At 41.3% G+C, this 21071-nt stretch overlaps 1 protein-coding gene across 2 annotated transcripts in view; it reads right to left on the reverse strand.

The window, feature by feature from the left end:
- Window positions 1-3056: 3056 nt before the first annotated feature.
- The window catches only part of OTUD4 (OTU deubiquitinase 4), a 42481-nt gene continuing 24466 nt past the window's right edge, over window positions 3057-21071 (reverse strand). For both annotated transcript variants that reach the window (XM_027567437.1, XM_027567438.1), the window contains exons 13-21: window positions 20814-21000; window positions 15494-15656; window positions 13423-13546; window positions 13068-13123; window positions 12297-12377; window positions 11285-11423; window positions 10468-10728; window positions 9399-9439; window positions 3057-8044 (exon numbers count right to left, since the gene is read on the reverse strand). In XM_027567437.1, coding sequence (XP_027423238.1) covers window positions 6833-8044; window positions 9399-9439; window positions 10468-10728; window positions 11285-11423; window positions 12297-12377; window positions 13068-13123; window positions 13423-13546; window positions 15494-15656; window positions 20814-21000 — 2264 coding nt within the window. In that variant the 3' untranslated portion in view covers window positions 3057-6832. The remainder of the gene's footprint in view (window positions 8045-9398; window positions 9440-10467; window positions 10729-11284; window positions 11424-12296; window positions 12378-13067; window positions 13124-13422; window positions 13547-15493; window positions 15657-20813; window positions 21001-21071) is intronic.

Here is a 21071-nt window from a genome sequence, read left to right on the forward strand (position 1 = left end):
CTTATTCTGTACTATGTCCTTAAAATATTTTTGATATAAGAACCGAGTTCTTTCTTCTTATTGCTGATATAGAATATGTATCAATTGTATTTTTCATGTAAATGAAAATTTTAAAAAGGAATTCGATGTTACTTAAAATTTTGTACAATAGAAAAGGACTTAAAATATTAACACAAAGAAAAGTGTTTTATAAAATCTGTTAACCAACTCAAATACCTCAGTGCAGATGTTAACTCTCTTAAAAAGAATGAGACTGCTCGATTATTATATCCTGATTAGAAAAAATTTCTAAGCAAAAAAGCATAGTGCAACGTAAGTTTATTATGACACCACTATTTATGAAAATGTGCAAAGTACTAAAATACATAAAAGGATACTCAGAAACAATGCTTTTGAGGATAACTTGATGGTTAGGAACAGAGAACAAAGGAAACACACACACCTGTTGCCTTTTGAATTTTACATTTTGTACATATCAACTGTTTAACATAGCATTTAGCAGTCTAAAAAAGTAGTGTATATGCAACTTAAGTTAACCTAATTTTACACCATAGCATCTTGAAGTCCAGTACCTTCTCTTGCTTACCAATTCAATGTGTAGTTTGGTGTCTGACATGTAGTTTTGCCTACTACTGTGTTGAAGGAATCAATCTACTCATCAGAGGTTCTGTTTCTATAGGAGGACTGGGTAACTACTTACTTGGTTGTGTACACTCCCTCATTAGTATTTCATGTACGTATATGTAAAGCCCTGAACCCCAGTGTCTGGTGAGTTACGAGTACCACGTGGTTCTGAAGAGAGAGTTCTGGGTTGGAGAGTCAGAAAGGGCTACAAAAGAGGCAGCTGCCACGGAAAAAGAACCTATAAAGATGGTATAATAATCCATGTGAACCAGAAGACAGGTCAGGTCAGATATATCAGCGTGGGCACCCAAGAGTTTGGTGAGAGGAAAGGATGCAGGCAAGAGTGTGGTGAACTGTCAAGTGCCTCAAAGATTTAACGTGAAGTTTTTACATGGTTTGAGTAGGAATGAGGAAGCAAAACCAGCTAGAGAAACAGAATTGTCAAATAATCGGTTCAGCAGCTTATAATTCTTTAATTTTCATTTTATTATTACTCACCAGTACCTCCTTCTTGCCTAATTGGTAGGATAAGCCGTGTGCTCAGCTGCAGCTGGTGGATCATAATTGGGCTAAGGCCATCATGACAGTCCTCTTCATAATATCCTAGTTGCTTGCAGCTCAGCATGGCATGTTGAGCAGTTATAGCCAGTAAGCTGAAGGAAGCCTCTTGGGAGTTTCTGGAAGCCCTTTTGCTTTCCTAATAAAGAGAGATATGTATCTGGTACACTTTTTTGAGGTGGTGTCGTGCCCACAAGGTGACAAAAAGGGAAATGCTGAGAAAGTCACAAGGATGCTAGCCCTGCCATTAGACACCACACAATGCCAGCAGCCACATTCCTTCCAGATTTCTTAGGAAAACAAATCCCTGTTTAAGCTGATAAACTCACGGATTTCTCTTGAGGTAAGAACCTTGGCTCTGACATCTCTTCAAAGGCTTCCCATTTACTAGTGCCAGGGGACTGGATGACCAGCTCAGAACCACTTTTCATCTTAGCTTGCAGATTCCTGGACATCAAACCTAACTAAACAAGTACGACTACAATCAGTGGATTTTTGTTTTTTCCTTAAGAATCTGGAACCCAGGCAAGGAGAGGCTTGTCTGTAGGAAATGTTTAGTTACCACTATTGTCCCTTTGACTGGGGTGCTCCTGGTGGCGGTGGTGTAGTCGCTTAGTCGTGTCTGACTCCCGCGACCCCGTGGATTGTAGTAACCTGCCAGGCTCTTCTGTCCACGGGATTCTGCAGGCAGGAATACTGGAGTGAGTGGCCATTTCCTTCTCCAGGGGTGCTCCTGATGTGAATGCTAATATAGGAGTTCAGCTCCCAACTGCACATACTTGAGTCTGCCTCCCTAATCAGACTGGTAACCATGTACATCTATCTCCTCGTGGAGAACAGCCTTGTGTCATTTCACGTCTGTACCTCTGGTTTCTAGTCTCCATTTTTGGCCCCCGATTTCTGAACATATAAAAATACAAAGGACTAAGTTACACTACTAGTAAGAGGCATATCCTAGGTAGGTACTAAAAACAGCATTACTTTCTTAGTCTAGCTGAAGGCGTTTAATCCAAAGTTTTCATTTTTAAAAAAACTAGCTTACTACAAAGATTTTTGTTATTGAAACCAGTTAATAATCTCCTAGTTCAGTATTTATATAACATTCAAAGAGATACAAGGCCTCTTCCCACAGTTTACTATACTTAACATCCCTAAGACTTTCTAAATGTGAAAAATAAAACGTGATCATAGTAATGACATGTATTTTAAAAGTTGTTTTTTTAAAAATAAAAGTTGATTTTTAAGCTCCAGTTTCTCTAATGAACTCAAAGGATCAATCTAAAAAAACGGACATTCATACCAACATCTGTAGCTGGATGATTCTGAGGAGTGCATGATTCACTTGGTAGAGCTTATAGGGTCTGTGAAGGGAAATTGTACTTCCTCTTCTGCAGTTTATTCACATTCTTGTATCATTCCCTAGAGCTGCACTTAATTCAGTTAAGAGAAAGGTAGAAACTTGGGCTTAAAAGTATTTCAGTATACTGGCTACATTTTCAAATAAAACTTTCAAACAATGCTTTATCTAACTTAAAAATTCATTTAATCTATCAATTATTTGCAAATATTCTATACATTCCCATTTCATTTAATGACTGCTGAGAAAGAGAATAGGACTAGCTCTCAAACCACTTGGGGCTAGGTTCAAACCTAAATTCTACCACTTACTAGTCACATGATCCCAGCTTTATTATATATGTAATGTACCCCCACAGATCATAAATCCCACGTGGTGTTTAAATGCACATACTATTTCCTGACTGGATAAAAGCCATGGAAACTCTTAACTTCAGAATTTCACTTAAATTCCTCCAAAGATTTATATATTATATATTACTGGTTAAAACCCTAGAGCCAAAGAATCACAAGCAGAATCGAGAGACAAAATTTAATATATGCACACGGTTTTATATATAATGCAGCATCACACCATGTAGGGCATTTACTCTTATTTTATACATTCAGATATGTTTGAAACACTTCTTAAGGCTACAAAACAGAACATAGAAAAATAAACAGGAATATATTCAACACTTACAAAAAGTGATATGATAAAGAATATAAAGTACTATTTTCCTTTCAACACTTCAAAAGATGTATATACTTTTTTTTTACAAGTAACATCACAAATAATCACATCTTCACATGCTTTAAGTATTATTTGTACTCAGTGTAAGGCTATTATCATTTTTCATACATAAATTTTTTTCTAGCTCTGTAACAATGCAATTTTTTATCCATTCAAGTAAATTCAACCCCAAAGTTGCTGTTTCCCAGCATTAAGACATGCACCCACCCCTCTTGTAGGATTTTCTAAAATTTGTATTTCAGGGGAGAAAAAACCTAAATTAGTGGGAATTCCCAGTCAGTGGGAGAATAAGTGGCTTACACTAACAGCAAAACCTTAGTTCTTTGAAACTGACATACTGGAACTGAGCCATTATTAAGATGTGAAACAACACAATAGCATTTAGACGTTAAATAGGAAGCAAAATACAGTAAACAGAAATAGTGTAGCCAAATATGCATTCTTTTCAGCTACACTAAAATGGACCTTGCTTAGTACCCATAAGTGAAAGACTAAGGTAAAATAAATGAGGCATAAATAAATATTGCTAGTTCTAGGATGGCTGAAAGTTTTCTAAACCAGAAATGGTTAGAAAGGAACTTTATTGCACCAAGTCAATTATAAGCAAGTTTGCAGTTCACAGGCATTATTCAACCTTGAGTCACAAAGGAAACACACTGCAAGAATATAGAGTTGGCATCAAATATGATGACATACCAGTAGGGAAAACCTACTCCGGCCAGGCCCCAGCAGGGTCTGAGCTTAGGTCAGCCGTGAAAACGCACACACAGGTTAACAGGGAACAACAGGATGAGGACTACCCAGATGCTAGCATCCTGCCGCCAGTGGGTATGTGGAACAAGAACTGAATCTATATGAGAGAAAATGAAATATACACAATACTAAAAGGAAAGGGGCTGGAATCAAGTTTAGCAAAAGCCAACAAAAATGAGAAGAAGTGAGCTTTGGTCATGCTAAACGTTTGTTCTTCAAAATGTATATGATCGTTAAGAGAGTAAGTTTCATAATTTCCAACTCAAAATACAAATGATTCTCACTTCTAAGCTTTTGCTTTTCTCTGAAACATTTTTATCTCATGTCAACATACTATATAACTCAGTTAAAATGGAGGACAAAACTTTCTTGGCCCTAGTTTGACCTCAGCATAAGGCAAAACCCCTGGACTGATACACTGAAAACCTAAAGGAAAAACAAAACAGACCTTCCTGCAAAGACTGATAATTTTAAAACCTAATAATCAAAAGTCAGAGTTCTTTCTTCTTATTCCAGAGGTCACTGACTAAAGTACCAACTGCTCGAGTTCTCCTTCAGCAGTTTCCACCATGTCCTGGAGGTAAGTATGGGAAACAGGAAGCAACTCGGCATTTCCTTCGGGAACTATAGAGTATTCTGTTACTCAACTGAGGTAAGACAGAGGGACAGTGAAGAGACAAAACAGTATTCTTTCCTATCCAATTTTAAAACATTTCCAGAAGAAACAGAGATCAAATCCCAGTCAAGAAAACAAAGGACACAGGAAAAGAATGAATTTTTTTTTTTTTTTTGGACTCCTGAGATCAAACATACACTGCTGAACTTTTCAATCTTGTCACTATAACTAATGTAATTTTCCTTAAAATGATCAGGTAAGCTAATCTTAAAAGCATGAGCTGAAAGTGGAGGACCCTCTCATCTTCTCATTCTATAACAACTGTTGATGGTGACTAAGAAAAAAAATTCTTAAGCAGTACCTTCCCCAGTTATCTGGCTTAGGTGACAACAGAAATTCCTTTCAACAGGTTCTCTCAAGAATCTTTTTCTTTTCCACACAACAATCCCAGTCTACAAATTTCTACCTAGCACCATCATAATAAAATGTTATCTTTCAAAGTGCTCTCTAAAATCCTATGTTACAAAACATCTACACACTAATCACTACTCAAATCAGCAGTTACACAGACATCAGGTAATTAAAACAAAGAGGTAAATAACCATTATTACAGTACAGTGGAGATTCACTGAGCCGAGCTGGCATCCAAACATTCCCGTAGGTTAGCAGAGAACCCAGAAAACTCATCTGCTTCAGTCTGTCAAATTCAAGTGAATTGTATTTGCTTTTAAAGTAATTTGCTAAAAAAAAAAAATCTACTTTTGGCTAGGTGTACTACACATGGCATGCAGAGAGAAATTACTACATTATTTGCATAGCACTCAAACTTCCTGATCAAAGGAGAACATAAAAAAGCATAGATTTCACATTGATATGTACAAATAAGAAATACAAGCTACAGCAATTTTCTTCCACAGTAACATAGATGAATGAATACTGTGTTAATTCAGAGAATGGAATCTCCTCGAAATGGGAACAGAGTGCAACATGCAGAGGGAACTTCTAAATGAATACTGCAGAGACCAGAAGGAAGCAGGATCAGAGACACATTACCAAAAGGGCAACAAGCTACACGATGCAATGCAAATCCATAGTCTAGCAGCATCCTCCAGAAAAAGAACTCAAAGTCACAATCATCCTTTTTTGTACAATAGTTCCAGCCGAGACAAATCGAACATGCAAGTGTCAAGTGGTACACATAAACTGATGGTGCAAAAAAGGAAAACGAAACACAGTAACTCTATAGAAACCTATCAGGCTAAAAATTTAACATTTCTTCTCACAAAATATTTAAATCTGTCAGTGCATTAGTGTTAAAGTGGCATTAAAAAACTTCTGCAGTTTTAACAGATGCAGATTATTTTCAAAATGCATAGCATCTACATTTCTTTCGAGTAGGCACCATGATATTTACACCAGTGCTAAGAATTCTTGGTGGGAACAGCCATTTCATTAGATTTCCTATGATTTCTTAAACATCTATTCTTGTATGCAATCTCAAGTTCAACAAATACTCACCAAAATTCAAAAATATACCCTATGAATATTAAAAGAACTATATACAACATTTCTAAGACACAGGTTAATAGGCTGCCTTATGTGTAATATTAAAGAGAAGACATCATTCAAGTTTGACAGATATTGAGATGAAAGGCCTTTGGGTTGGAAGCGTTTCAAAAGACAACAGTGTTTTAGGCTAAGACCTGTTTGAGCCCAGTTTATGACTAAGGCATTGCATAATAAAATATACGTTTCTATTTGGTGCGATGTTATGTTTTGGACTCTATAGTGTGTCGAATGGTGTATTTTGTCACTTTAGTAAACACTACAAAGCACACATTTCCAACATCTGAAATTAAACTTATATAAGGAAAAACAAAAACCAAACACTAAATCTATAATGGTTCATATTAAGCTGTTTATAAAAAATACTTTAACAAACTTATTTCCTACTTTTTATAGGGGCAGTCACCCGATAAATAGACAGGTTTTGTACGCAGAAAAATGGCAACACCAGGAATTCACCTGCCCCCGTGAACACATATCCAAAATCTCCTGTCCAGAATGAGAGTGAAGGTAAAGGGGGAGGGGTGGAGAGAGTTCCAATTTGGGTTTTTATTGGTTTTGTTTTAAAGCCTTCAGAGACATCCCGCCCAAGCAAGGGCTTCCGCTCTAAAACGGCAGCAGCGGCGTCAGGTGTGCTGCCCCCGATGGCCGTCCCCCATCCCCGACCTCCTCCTGTCCCCGCGGTAGGGCCGGCCGCGGGCGTTCCGGTGGTACTGGTAACCCTCGTCGCGGCTCCTGCTCGGCTGCCCCTTCCAGGACTCCTCGCCTCGAGCGTGCGGGTACCCGCCGCGGCCCGAAAAGCCCCAGTCGCTCTTGTACTTCCTACCCCCGAAAGTCTGGTTATAGAACTGCTTGGAGCGACCGCTCCTCAGAATGTGAGACACCTCGTTTTCATCCTCTGAGCTCTCTTCTTTTGGTCTCTGCACCCTGCTGTCCACAGAGTTGGCCCCGCTGACCACATCAGCAGCAGTCTTGGGCTCTTTCCCTTTTTCTGGTTTTTCTTTCAGGCTTGGAATGGTCCTTTTGGGCTCAAGTCCCGCGGGCCCAGCTTCCCTCTCTCTGTTTAGAAGCTGAGCAGGAACGTGCGCCTCGCCCTCGGCGGCAGGAGGGCCGGGAGCCGCGGCCGGCTCCGCCTTCGGCGTCTGCGAGGAGCGCTCAGCCCGGCCGTCTGACTTGCTCGCGCCGGCTTCAGGGGGAGCATGGGGGTCCTCGCCCCCGGCCTCGGGAAACTCCTCTGCTGCTGACACGGAAGCACACTCTTTAGAGAGATCCAGGTTTTCCAGGGGCAGATCCAATTCTCCTTTCTCATCGGAGGGCAGAACGATATTCTGCCTCATGACTGGATTCTCGATGAATCCCTGAAAAGGGTACCCATACCAAACGTGAGGAAAGAAAGGCGGTGCGATGGGGACCGGGCCTAAGAATGGGTTCGGGCCAAAGGACGGCTGCGGGAACATGTTCTTGCTGCTCAGCGACTCCTCATAGTCGGCGTGAAGGAGCTGCCCCGCATTCTCCGATTCTAGGTCCGCCGGGTAGGACAGCTGTCCGTGACTGTCAGACACCTGAGACGGAGGCATGACCAGGGGAGAGGAAAACGCGGGCGGCCCCATCTCTGCCTGTGGCATCTGGCCGTTCACGCTGCCTTCGGGCTCCATGGGGAAGTGTGCATCTGGACACGTACAGTCACTCTCGTTCTGAGCAGAAGGAGGTTCTTGGAACCAGGGGTTTTGAGGATACATAGGGACAGGGACCTTTGGGTACATCCTGCAGGCCGCCAGGTAAGCCTGGTGCAGAGGGTACAGGTAAGAGTGTGGGGCCCACATAGGACAACTATATGCCTGAAAGAGACAAAAAAAACCAGTAAGATAAACTACATGGCAGGGGGTTTGCAGGGGGAGAAGTTTGAGTGGGCTCAAGATAAGTTTCTCACGTCTGCAAAGACCAAAGACGAGACCCCTCTGACACACAGCATGCAGAGGAATCACCAAAATAAGTCACTGCCAAAAGACTGCATTCCTTGTTCCTGGCCTGAAATCAACTCACAGCCCTGATACAGAGGTTTGACCGGAGACAGTAATGAGCCTACCCACAGACTACTGTGATCAATAATTCCACCCTGTAGACCTAACTGCACAGAAGGAATCTGGGGTGACAGAGATCTCAAAAACCACCAGCAGCAATCAAGCCTCCAATTTCCAACATCTTTGGAATGACCTCCACTCATGTTCTGGCCCTACCACTAACTCAGTATGTGACCCCATTAGCCAACTAGCTACCTAGACTGGACAGGTTCTATCATTAAAAATGCTGGTACAGAAGTAGGTGATCCCCAACATTTGGACTCCATGGTTATAGAAGCCCCCAGAGCAATCCAACTGCAAGGACTAAATTTAGACCTCTAGTCAGGTAAGGCTAAATAATGAAATGAAATACTCCAAATTGTTGCCCGGCAAAAGGTTCAGCCTAAACAACAAAACAAAGAAAAACTTACCAGATTACTGGCTAATTAATCAATTAGCTGTACAGCCAACATTAACTAGAGAAATATAAACTAGGCAATGAATGTAGTAGATGGAGAAATTAATCAAGCCTGTTTTTATGAACTGGTCTGTAGGCCATGATAGCACTTCATGTTTTAACCGTCCAGAACCCACAGAAACGAATCCGGACAGGAGATAACACTACACTGACAAGAACAGAGCCCTCCAGCTCTTTCTAAGACGAGCCATCTCCAGGCTGACCACCTCGTGCAGGAACCTCTGCTCTGCCAGGGAGCCCTGCCTTCCACGGCTGGCTTCCTCTCAGCCTTTCAACGACTGAGGCAGGGAAAAAGAGCACCACCCCATTCCACAAATGCAAACAGGCAGGCTCCGACGCACTCCAGAACTCGCCCAGGGCCGGAAGTGCAGACCTCTCACCTAACTCAAGAAGCGCTTCCGCTAGGCTGGTTCCCAAACACACTCTCAGGGTTAAATCACTGTCAATCAAAAGGAAAAGCGGGCAAATGGCGGAGCCTCAATCACCACCAAAAACAAACTGTAAGGCACTGAAAATGCCAGTTCTTAAAATAATAAGATTAAGGAAGCCTTAGGTTATTGACCAACAGGTTAGAATTAGTAATTTAAAACAGTATTAAAAAAAAAAAAGACAGTATTAACTTAAAATAACTTTAAAATGATAAAATGTAAATACCTTTACACCAAGATTGAAGAAGAATCGAAGAATGTTCTTATCTGAAAATAAGCAACATCAACACTAAAATTATACATTCACAAAAAGCTTTTTCTCATTATCCTCAAATGATACATAGTTCTAAGGACAATGGTGCCTACTTGAACTGTTTTCTCTCACCTGTAATACAAAACATGAATTAAAAATTATAACCAAAACCAGGCTCCATTACTGTAGGGTGATTCCGGGTTCAACACACTTTTTCTACTCTAACATGCAAGTCCCAAAATGGCTTAAACTGAGATTTTTATGACTAAAAACAAATCTGTACAAAGAAAACCCACATGTTCACTGCATTTTTTTTCAACTTCTCTGTGGGATTTAAAACATCATGAAATAAAAATGTTGGGGGATAAGAGTAAAAATCAACATAAAACTCATTAACAAGATTAGTAGGATAACACTAGCTTGGGTATTCATTTAACATTAGCCAGTTACCCACAGAGTCAAACATCAAACCGTTGACTAATAAAATTATCTACAACTATCCAGGCAAAGAGCAGTCACTGCATTACTCTCTCTGTTTTGCAGTTAGGAAAGTTCACAAACTAATCTCTTTAGAGAACAGAACAAATTTAAAAAGAATTCCTGTAAAATATATATACATATATATATATACATGATTGCATGCAGTACTATAATGACAGCTATTATGTGTTATGCTCATTTCTTATAATTGTTTCATGGACATAAAAAGAATAGTTCCAAACACCAAACCACTGATATGAAAAACTCAGTAATGTTTAGTTGTCTAGTTAGTAACACTATTAAGGCTTAATTCAAAACGGATTCAGGCTTTTTGCAAACATGATGGGGGATGCTGCAGTTACTAAATGTATAAAAACATATCCCATCATAGAGAAGCTGAAACAAGAATGAGTGACGGACAGACAGCCGCACCTCTGCTGTCCTCCCCAAGCCAAATCCTCCAGCTTACTCGGCAACCTGACTTCTGTCCTCAGAATTCTCACTGAACTCACAGCAGTACTTGATAAATAAAATTAACCTGAACCTGGGAGGAGGCGCTCACCTTTAGGCAGGTCCTCCCCTGTGTGACACAGTGAATAAGGTGGTGCGATGGCTCGATCTCCCTTTTCGTTACAAGGAAACCCAGGATACAGTGGGTCCTGGTAAAGGCTCAATGTCTGAGGCAAAGGCATCAAGGGCTGGTTCACGGCCTGTATTGACACAGGAACTGGAGACGGTGTCAAATGAGCTTGGGACACAGCAGAATCAGGTCCGGTAGTCAGAGTCTGTGTCACTGACAAGACAGGAATTTGGGCAGGGACACCTACGAAAGAAAGGGAAAGGAATCAAAAGCTATGAAGAGGTAAAAGATAATTCTCCTCTGCAAATAAAAGGTAACGTTAGGCTAAAAGGTAAGGAATGCCATCTCATTACACAGCTGGGAAAACAGCATGCGCTTAAGCAATCTAAAGAAGTACTTATGTCAACCAAGCACCCTCCTGGCCATGCAGGAGGAAATGAGGACAAAAAACCGGCTCTGGGCCAGTAACAGCTCTTACACACACACGTAAGACACACAGCCTGTGTCTCGTGGGGCCATAAGGAGCTGAGGGGGTTGGAGGGGACTGAGAACTGCACTGCCAGCGCCAGCAACCACAGTTCACAGGCCTTGCTCCCGAGACCGTGAGGGCGGGTCTTCAATGAGCACCACATGAACCCCGCCCTCCACCACGGGAAGCAGAGCAGCACGGAGGACCACAGAAAGTTCTGAGGCTCCGTGCACCTGACCCTGCTCTGAGGTCAAGCTCACACACAAGAATGTCAAGACTTGGAGGACTTTTGTTGGTTGGTTCCATCAACTTTTAAAAATGTTATCTAACCTGTTGGTCCAAACGTTGTAGGTTCGCTGGGCCAGGCGGGCACAGTGGCTGGTAAGGAAGGCACCGCAGGAGTTAGATGTACCTCTGGAGAAACTAGAAGGGGAGCTGGATTTGACAGAGACACATGTTCTGCTGGCTTCTTCAAGAAGAAGGGGTGCAAAAAGACAAGAGTTCATTGTGCTTAACACTAATTCATCCACCGAATGCATCATGAGTTGCCTGCCTCTTACACAGCTGCAGTTTCTACATAAATGGTCTTTCTTCTGGTCTTCGAAATGAAAGGAAAAACACAGGCGCTAAAAATTCCATACTAACAAATTTGATCCAGTGACTGCCCACCAAAAGTCACAGAAGTCACCAGTGGGGTTAGAAACAAACTATAAAGCAACTTGAACCAAATGCTTTAAGGCAAAGACGCAAAGTCATTGAAATCACCCTGCAATTCATGAGTCTAGAACAGCGCCTCACACAAAGAGCTAACATAAAATCATACGCTTTCTACACAACATGAAGGATGTTAACTGAAAGACACAGAATAAGAACTTTCTCTACTCCTGTATTAGACCAAGAACCAAAACAATCTGTTAGAACTCAGGTTCTTTCACCATTAAATCTGTAAGCTGGCAGTACTGCCCTTTAGACATGTCCTTTCTAATCTCTTCAATCATTACATTCCTTCCCTTCTATGACATAATTGGTAAGCATGCAGAAATGTCTCTTTAAGTTCTGAAAGAAAACAAATTTCCCTTCAAAAATCTTATTTTCAAGCCAACTCATCACAAAGGCTCATCACAACATAAAGTACCAGATAAAAACTTATTCAAATTCAATTCAGAAGAATGGTTTCTATGTCCAGAAAACATTCCATTGAGACCACTCCAGACTAACCAAGAACAGAATTAGAGAAAAATTGTAATTGGATTCCAATTATGATCTATTAATAAATTCTCCCATTTCCTATTATTTTCTATTTTTAAATAGCATTCAATGTCAAATGCAACAATGTACTTACTTGCTCTGTAGGAGGTGGGCACTCTAATTTCTTTGATTTTGATGGTGATGAAATTCTTGCACACTTATCATTGCCAATATTCTTTGGAAGCAAAAAAAAAGGGGGGGGGAGGGGAATCATTATCTATTTCAAACACCCACATTCTGGGATAACTGTGCCACCTTTATAGCTCACCTATCTGCACCTGACTGAATCCTCTAACAACTGAGTATTTTTTTCAATTGTATCTGGTCTTCAACAGGTAGCTAATTTTGCCTGAATGTCTTTATTACATCAAACTATATGGCAGTTTTTACCTTGGGCATGGTTCCAAAACAGCATTTTCCCCTCAAAAATCTGTAATACTATGGAGTAATGGAAAGTAAAGGTCATCATAATGTACCATAGAAGAAATGGTTATAATTTGTGAGTGCATCAATTTTCCTCAAGCATTGTAACTTTCTCCCAATTTTTTTTCTACTTCCATAATACTTTGTTACAGCTTCCCTGATGGCTCAGTAGTAGAGAATCTGCTTGTTGATGTCAAACCCCCTGGATTTGGAAGATCCCCCAGAGAAGGAAATAGCAACCCACTCCAGTATTCTTGCCTGGGAAATCCCATGGACGGAGGAGCCTGATGGGCTACAGTCCTTGGGGTCGCAAAAGAGCTGGACACGACTTAGTGACTAAACACCACTTGTTATAAAATGATGAAATCATCTCCATCTTTTTCTGCACTACCACAGTGTTAAGGAAGAAGAAAAAGACGCAATCAGTATTTAAAACATTTACCTCCAATGTGCCTTGCTCAGGTTTTTTATCCAAGGAAATATGTCCATGGACAGAGTCTATAATAGATCAAGATAAAAGAGACAGCATCAGCCACTAGTCAGGTGTGAAGACAGAACAACAAAACATGGAGACAGAGAAAGCTGGAAGTGCCAGGTTAACCATGATCAGTCAGCGAGTAATAGTTTCCACAATTATACACCATGCTTTACCTAGCTTGAGTCAAGGCTTCTCTGCAACAGTGAGATGCGACAGTACATTACTCAATCATTAAAAACTAAGAGTTCTTTTCCCCATGCCTGACTTTAGGCCAGAAACAGATCTCCAGCATCTGCTTTCCAATGATGAAATAACATGCCTTTATCTTTCCGTTCTTCGGTGTCCATTCTCCGCCTGCTTCCTTTTCGATCGCTTCCATGGGACGATTTTCTCTGGACGCCTGGGTTGCTACTCTGAGAAGCTGACTGGCTGACTGATGAACTCTTAAACAAAACCCAACACTTTGTGTTAAAAGATTTACTCACAAGTATACAAACAGAAGTCTTGTAATTAATCTTACTGTTCACACATCTGACTAAAAATCTCAAAATTCACCACCTTATATCTGTAAACTTCCCAGCCCACAAAAAAAAAATACAACCTAGGGTTCATATTAAATACTCTACAGTAACTGGCTTATTAATAAGCCAAAGGCTGAGGCAGTCAGACGCTTGGCCTAGTAGTTAAGACTTCTTCATATGCCCACATTTCAAGAAGCCACTGGGACCGAACCTTTACTATGCAACTTACATTTCCATTCTCTGCACAAAGAATAGCACCCTTCACACCAACCTTCAAAAGCAGCACTGCAGAGCCACAGTCCTTTGGGGAAGTTGGAGGGGGGCACCCCAAGGGCAAGGGGCAGATACAGTCACTAGGACTCTTCTCACTAAAATGCCACTGACTGTCAGCAAACCCCTCCAAGCCCTGCATGAGCTCCAGCTTCTAACTGGTGAAGCACAGGGACTGGAGTAAGTCTGGCTTTTCAGCTCAGTTACCACTGAAGGCCTCTGCTTTCCTAGGATCTCTGAGGAAATACCACACACAGCTGAGAAGAGATCTCAGCCTTCAGTGGCAGGCGTTTTCTAGAAGAAAACCTGAGTCACTATCAAGTCCAAGACAGGATCAAAAGACTGTTTAAACACAGTAAGTATAAAGACCTCATTTTAACAATCAAAACATTTCACCATCTATTCCCACATTATAGTAGTTCTCACCATTCACTAACTGAAAAAAAGACAAAAAGCTGTGAGTAGAAGCTTAAAAGATCGGTAGTTTTGTATTATCTAAGTATTATGGAAAATAACATATCACAGAGATAAACTACACAGAATAGAGACGATGCCTAATTCAAATGTGAATTTGGGCACGTCTTCCAACGATTCCTAAACTCCAATCCCTGTGCCAGCCTGAACTATTCTACTCCAGGTGAGCTGGTCTCAGCTCAGCCTCTCCACCTCTTTAAGAATTCCAGAGGCCAGAAAACAGTGTGTGGCGCTTTACTGTTTTATACTGCTATAAATATACATACCAAGAGATAATATACATACACATATACACATACATACATATCCTATAAGGTAGCTTCTATAACATTCCATTTTGCTTGTTTATTCCACTGTTAAGAAGTGTTCCAACCACAGCTCATGTGCCTCTCAGGTGCTCATAGCTGCGTCACAAGTCACTTAGTGCCACTCATCACTATGTCAGACCACAGGCTCAGGGAGCCCGGTGCCCCCACACTCAAGCAGCTACCCTGCCCCCGTGTGCCAATGACCTTCCTCACACAGCATTTACTGTTTCCCCTTCTGACTCCCTCAAAAGAATTAAGACACTTAAAGGCAGAGAACGTTTGTCTCTTGTCTCATCAAGAAGCACCCGTCACAGCTCAGCATCTGACACAGGAAGCAACGGCGAAGCCACAGGGTTGCACCCACCACCATCTCTAGCACTGACTGCTCTGAACCACAGCTCTCATCTGTATGTACCAGGTTTTTCTTAATAGGTCCTGGGTATGTTTAATAAGGAACACTGAAAAGAATGTCCCAAATTTACAGAAGTATCCTGTTGACTAAATCATACACCTCCACGGCTTAGGGTAAGTCACTGGCTTTGGCTAGCAAAAACAAACAAGCTTCAGTTCAAAACAAAATACTCAACTTGAAGTCAGATAAACAATCAACTCGTCTCAACTCTGCCACCAACTAGAAATATCTTTAGACCTCATTTGCCTCATGAAGATGAAAAGGAAGGGAGGCTACGTCATCTCCAAGGTAACCGTCAGTGTAAAAATGATTCATCTACCATTAGAAACTATGGTTGAGTACAAAAACTGGACTAAGGAGAGACTTCTGAAGGGTAACTTTTCCAATTCCTTTTTATATACATACAGAAAGGGCTGGGAAAGCCTGTTCATCTCTGTTCTGAATCTCATAGAGTAAGCGAGACTCTTCTATAGCTTGCTTCTCTCTGCGCTCTTCTGGAGAGAGGCCGAAATAGTTAGGTTCTCGAGTCGTGGCATCAAAATCCTCAGCTCTCTCACGATCAGGTTTTCTGTCAAATAAGACATTCTTGGATGAAAAAAAGACAATGTATTGTGTACCTAAAATAATCTAAAATAACATTTTTAGCAATACAAATATTTGCTATCTTAGCTACACTGTGACATTACAGAACTCTTAGCTGCCTGATTAAAAATGTTTAGCAAGAGGAAGCACCTGAATTATTCGGATTTCAGAGTCAAGATGACAAACTTACAATGCAGGAAAAGAAAAATATAACTCACTTCCAAATGATACACATTATCACAGATTTTTCTTCTCAATGGAACATAAATATAAGCATTGTATCTTTTCTTTATGCCATATTCCAATATTTTCATAAGACTTCTCTTTCAAAGGAAAGGGAAAGTTACTAGTTTAGACCTCAAAAGCATTCTCATTTTCTATTCTAAGTAAAGGACAATATTAAAAGAAACACCAGGACCACCTTCCTGCTTCTTAATGACACTATCCAGAGAAGATGAAAGCTGGGGGAAAAATGCACGAGGCGAGATACTAGTTGTACTGCTGTCATTTCAACATAACTTTGGTCAAAGGAGGAGACGACAAAGTTCATGAATAGAGTCGAGTAGCCCATAACATGACTCTAACATTTCACTATTACAGGCAATATGAGTACTATTTCTTCTACGTCTAACGGTTTCACAACAGTGGGAAATGAAAATCCAAAGCCTACAAGAAAAATCTGTGAAGAGATACCATCTCCCTAAAAAGAGTGGGAAGGATACAGCTGATAGCATCTGATTGTTTTCCTCTGAAAGAAAGAAAGGCCATTTCATGTCCTCAGTCCCACTTAAAACCACATCCTAACTCCAATGGAGCGGATGTCAACCCCAGGGTCCTAGGGGAAAAAACAGGAGCATCTTAGACCGGTCCTTCTCAAACCCCCGTGGTGAAAGACTCCGCAGACGGCTCAGCGACGGCCGGGAGCTTCCGCACAATCAACACGTGCTAACCGCTGTGCGCGCCTCCTCACCCGAGGCGCCAGCCGCCCCGCCCACCAGCCCACAGCACCAGCCCGCCCCAGGGCCGAGCTGGAGGGGAACGCCCAGCCCGCGTGTCGATCACGCTCAGCACCTGCGTACTGAAAGCCCACAAAGCAATCCCGCTGGTTTCTGTTAGACTCTGTTTTCTTCTCAAAAGGAAGAGAGAATATCAATGAGAAACAAATTTTAAAAGAGTGAGAGGTCACAAGGTCTCATGTCCAACGTCACTCGTCTTTTATTCTATAATGAGAATTCCAAATTACTGTTAAATATTAGAAATAACGTCAAGATGAATTCTAATGAACATTAAACCGAGTATTTAGCTATAAAATTCTAAATTTTGACTATAATTTTTAAAATCTTACTTTATTCAATCATCTGCAGTCTCTAAATTTAATACATTAGCAAAATTCATTCTCACACCTACATCCGTGAAGGCTTACTCACTGCAAATACAAGTGGGTTCCTACACCATCAATCACAATGTCAAAAATTCTCCTGTTTCATATCTACGCACTATCCACTGCCTGCTGCCATCAAGTGTTTTTATACACCAAGTAATGTATGCCTGACATAAACAAGAAAAGGACAACACTTGTAGGATCACTCAAAGTCCTACCAGACTGGATAAACCACTAGAAAACACACTGGATAAAAATCCAGTTTGTGGTAAACAAAAGTGCGTTTAAGCCAGCCATTCGGTAGTCTGTATTTACTCCTCTTAGGTATTCTGCCTGTAGTGAGGAAGACTTCAGATGCTAGTGGAGTCTGGTCAGTGTCCACATGTCAGACCTAAGCCACAACTAGGCAATTAAGGGCATCAGTTTCATCTTTTGGGGGAGGTAACCCACCACGGGCCCCCATTGCTCCTTCCCAGCATCACTGGATATGCCAAGAATGCAAGGCCCTGATTACTCTGTAATCAGGTCATTTCTCAGGGCTGTGTATGTACTGACCACCCTTGAGACATGAGGTAATTCTTTATGATTGATTTTTAATCATTTGTTCTCATTAGAATTTCTGGACAATTAGCTTATGAATACATACATACTTTTTACACATGTTAAAATATCCCTGCCCTTGGGATACACAAGAATCTGTTAACACTGCCTTTGCAGAAAGAGAAGGAGAAGACTGTTCAGAGTCCCTGCTGCTGCTGCTAAGTCACTTCATCGTGTCCGACTCTGTGCGACCCCACAGATGGCAGCCCACCAGGCTCCGCCATCCCAGGGATTCTCCAGGCAAGAACCCTGGAGTGGGTTGCCATTCCCTTCTCCAATGCATGAAAGTGAAAAGACAAAGTGAAGTCGCTCAGTCGTGTCCGACTCTTTGCAACCCCATGGAGTGCAGCCTACCAGGCTCCTCCATCCATGGGATTTTCCAGGCAAGAGTACTAGAGTGGGTTGCCATTGCCTTCTCCATGAGAGTCCCTAGGACAGCAAGAAGATCAAACCAGTCAATCCTAAAGGAAATCAACCCTGAATATTTATTGGAAGGACTGATGTTGAAGCTGAAACTCCAATACTATCGCCAGCTGATTCGAAGAACTGATTCACTGACAAAGACCCTGATGCTGGGCAAGAGTGAGGACAGGAGGAGCAGGGGATGACAGAGGATGAGATGGTTGGATGGCATCACCGACTCAACTGACATGAGTTTGAGCAAACTCTGGGAGCTGGTGAAGGACAGGCAAGCCTTGTGTCTCAGTCCATGAGGTCACAAAGAGTTGGACACAACTTAGTGACTGAACAACAACTGCAGAAGGAAGGTAGACAGTTTGGATTAACAGGGATGGCAAGGAGAATACTCAGAACAAATTTCTGAGTGTTTTGGATTTTGAACGAAATCAATTTTCTATCCTAAATAGTTTGTTCAAGTAAAAAGAAAAATGTAATGGATGTGAGGTATTGGTTTGAGTTATGAATTGGAACTGTGTCTCCCAAAAAGGTATGTTCAAGTCCTGCCCCTTGGGGTCTGTGCATGTGACTTTATAAACAGGGTCTCTGCAAGCAAGAGTAATCACATCAAAATGAAGTCACTATGGAGTAGGGTAGGCCCTAAACCCACTGTAAGTGGTTCCTCACTAGACGAGACACCCAGGGAGAACATGCGATGATGGCGGCAGAGACTTACATCCACAAGCCAAGGATTGCCAAGGACTGTGGACAACACCAAAAGCAGGAGACCCCTGGGACAGATTCTCCCCTAGAACCTTCAGAGAGGGCAGGCAGGGCTCTACCACACCGTGACTTCAGACTTCCAGTCCCCAGAACTGTAACTCACTTCTGTTGTTTTAAGACTGTCTGGGGTAGCAGGCTGCCACAGCCCCAGAAAACTACATAGTACTGGGCATCATGCCAGCCTAAAACCCACAACTCTGTCCTGGAGATGGTACATGAACCATCTTCAATGACAAAGTGTAAAGACTTTCCCAAGAAAGGGGAATGCCCAAAAGCCAAAAAATAAAGAAGCTGAAGACCAGAGCTTGGCAAGAACATAAGCCAGTGCTACAGCGGTTCAGGTAACCGGGGAAGTCGACTTTGGATGGGGAAGGTATCGGCCACAAGCACCCACAGGGGACACGGACAAGGCTGCAGGAAGAGGACGGCCTCTGCTTCAGACACACTTTCTCAAGCAAAGTCCCTCTGAAGGACATGAATCACTCTACAGCTCCATAAGCCACTTGGAAGAAAAGCAGATTAGGGAAAACTTAAAATCAACAACACAGGAAACCATGACCCGGAAGCATATTCAGGAGCACAAGCCTCTGCACATTCAGTCAGAATGCGGATCATGATCACAACAACCTGTTCAGTATTAGACACGTGACCGCAAACAGTCGTAACCTACAAGAACAAAGCAAGCTGGCCGTTTTGGCTGATTTAAGTTCACATATGAAAGAAAACTAACCTTACCCTGCAGGGAACTAGCAGTGCAAGCTGGAATTCAATATTTAACACATTACAGACTACCCGAAAACTACACGGTGCCGGGAAAAGATCTGTCTCGGGTAAGATCTAAATCACTGAAAAAAGCCATTCAAAAATAAAGATGTCTAATTAGTAATCCAATCCTGAGAATATAAAGAAATACTATGTTGTTAAAAAAAAAGTTAACGTGATACAGTATTATTAACTATACTACAGATTTTGTTCAAATTTCACAAAGTTTTATGCTAGTGTCCATTATTTTGTTTTCATACTTGATTCCACACTGTGTTTAGCTGCACTGAGCAGCTTCAGCTGCATGCAAAAAATTCTGATAAATTCTTTTCATTTTTTTTCTGCTACAAATATTTTCTAATTTTCCTTCTTTTAGCTTCTTAGACACACCCATCACTTCAAAGTGGACATTTAGTTTCCGAATACATGGGGTTTTAAAAGTATCATTGAAAAAATAAATAAATAAATAAAAGTATCATTGAAATTAATTTCTCATTTTGATATTAATTTTTCATTTAAAATGCTTTCTTCTCTGCAATCACCCTCTGTTTTTCAGTCTTTTAGCTTTTACTGAGGCTTCTAATGGCTAAGTCAAAGATCTTAGTAAATGTCACACTGCACTTCAAAGTATGTGCTGTTGTTCAGTCACTAAGTCGTGTCCGACTTTGCAACCCCATGGACTGCAGCACACCAGGCTTCCCTGTTCTTCACGGTCTCCCAGAGCTTGCTCAAATTCACGTCCACTGTGTCAATGATGCTATCCAACCATCTCATTCTCTAAAAATATGTGGGTTATTTTCAAACATCTTTTGATATTGATTTTCAGTAGAATTCCACCATGATAAGCAAACAGACTCTGTATGATTGATTTCAATACCTTTAGGCCATGAAATTTCTGTACCTCACTGTATGTCCCTAGGTATGTTCCAGTGTCTCCTGGTTTAGAATCTATGGTAACTCAAATACAATTTGTATCCTGCTGTTGTGTGAAAAATAAAAAAATCAAAATGTCTTAAACTATAAAATTACTTTGATTTGTGTGATGAGAGTATACTATGAAGAACTGAAATCCTCACATTATTTTATCAACAATACTCTTACTATTAAGGCTTTAGACAAGTATATGAACAAAAAATTGTAACTTTCTAAATGCATGTAACACAGCAAATAAGAAATGCTGGCTCACTTAACTTCCAGCTCTCTTGCATTCAGTAAGGTTACCTTATGATCTGTGAGGGTGTTCTGCTAAGATTTTTGTGCTCGCTGGAGGTTTTCTGAGACTGTGGCGCAGCAGAATGACCGGAGGATGCATGCTGTCTCGCTCCTGAAGGGTGCTGCAGGCGAGGAGGTAGAGCTGACGGGGCTTTTATTGGCTTGCTTGAGTTCTTTGGCCCTCTGTAATCCATGTCTATGACACGAAGCCAAAAATACTTCATAACTCTCCTCCTATTGTCAACAACTCCAAGTACCATCCCCTCC

The sequence above is a fragment of the Bos indicus x Bos taurus genome, chromosome 17 (assembly GCF_003369695.1).
Source record: "Bos indicus x Bos taurus breed Angus x Brahman F1 hybrid chromosome 17, Bos_hybrid_MaternalHap_v2.0, whole genome shotgun sequence".
NCBI lineage: Eukaryota > Metazoa > Chordata > Mammalia > Artiodactyla > Bovidae > Bos > Bos indicus x Bos taurus.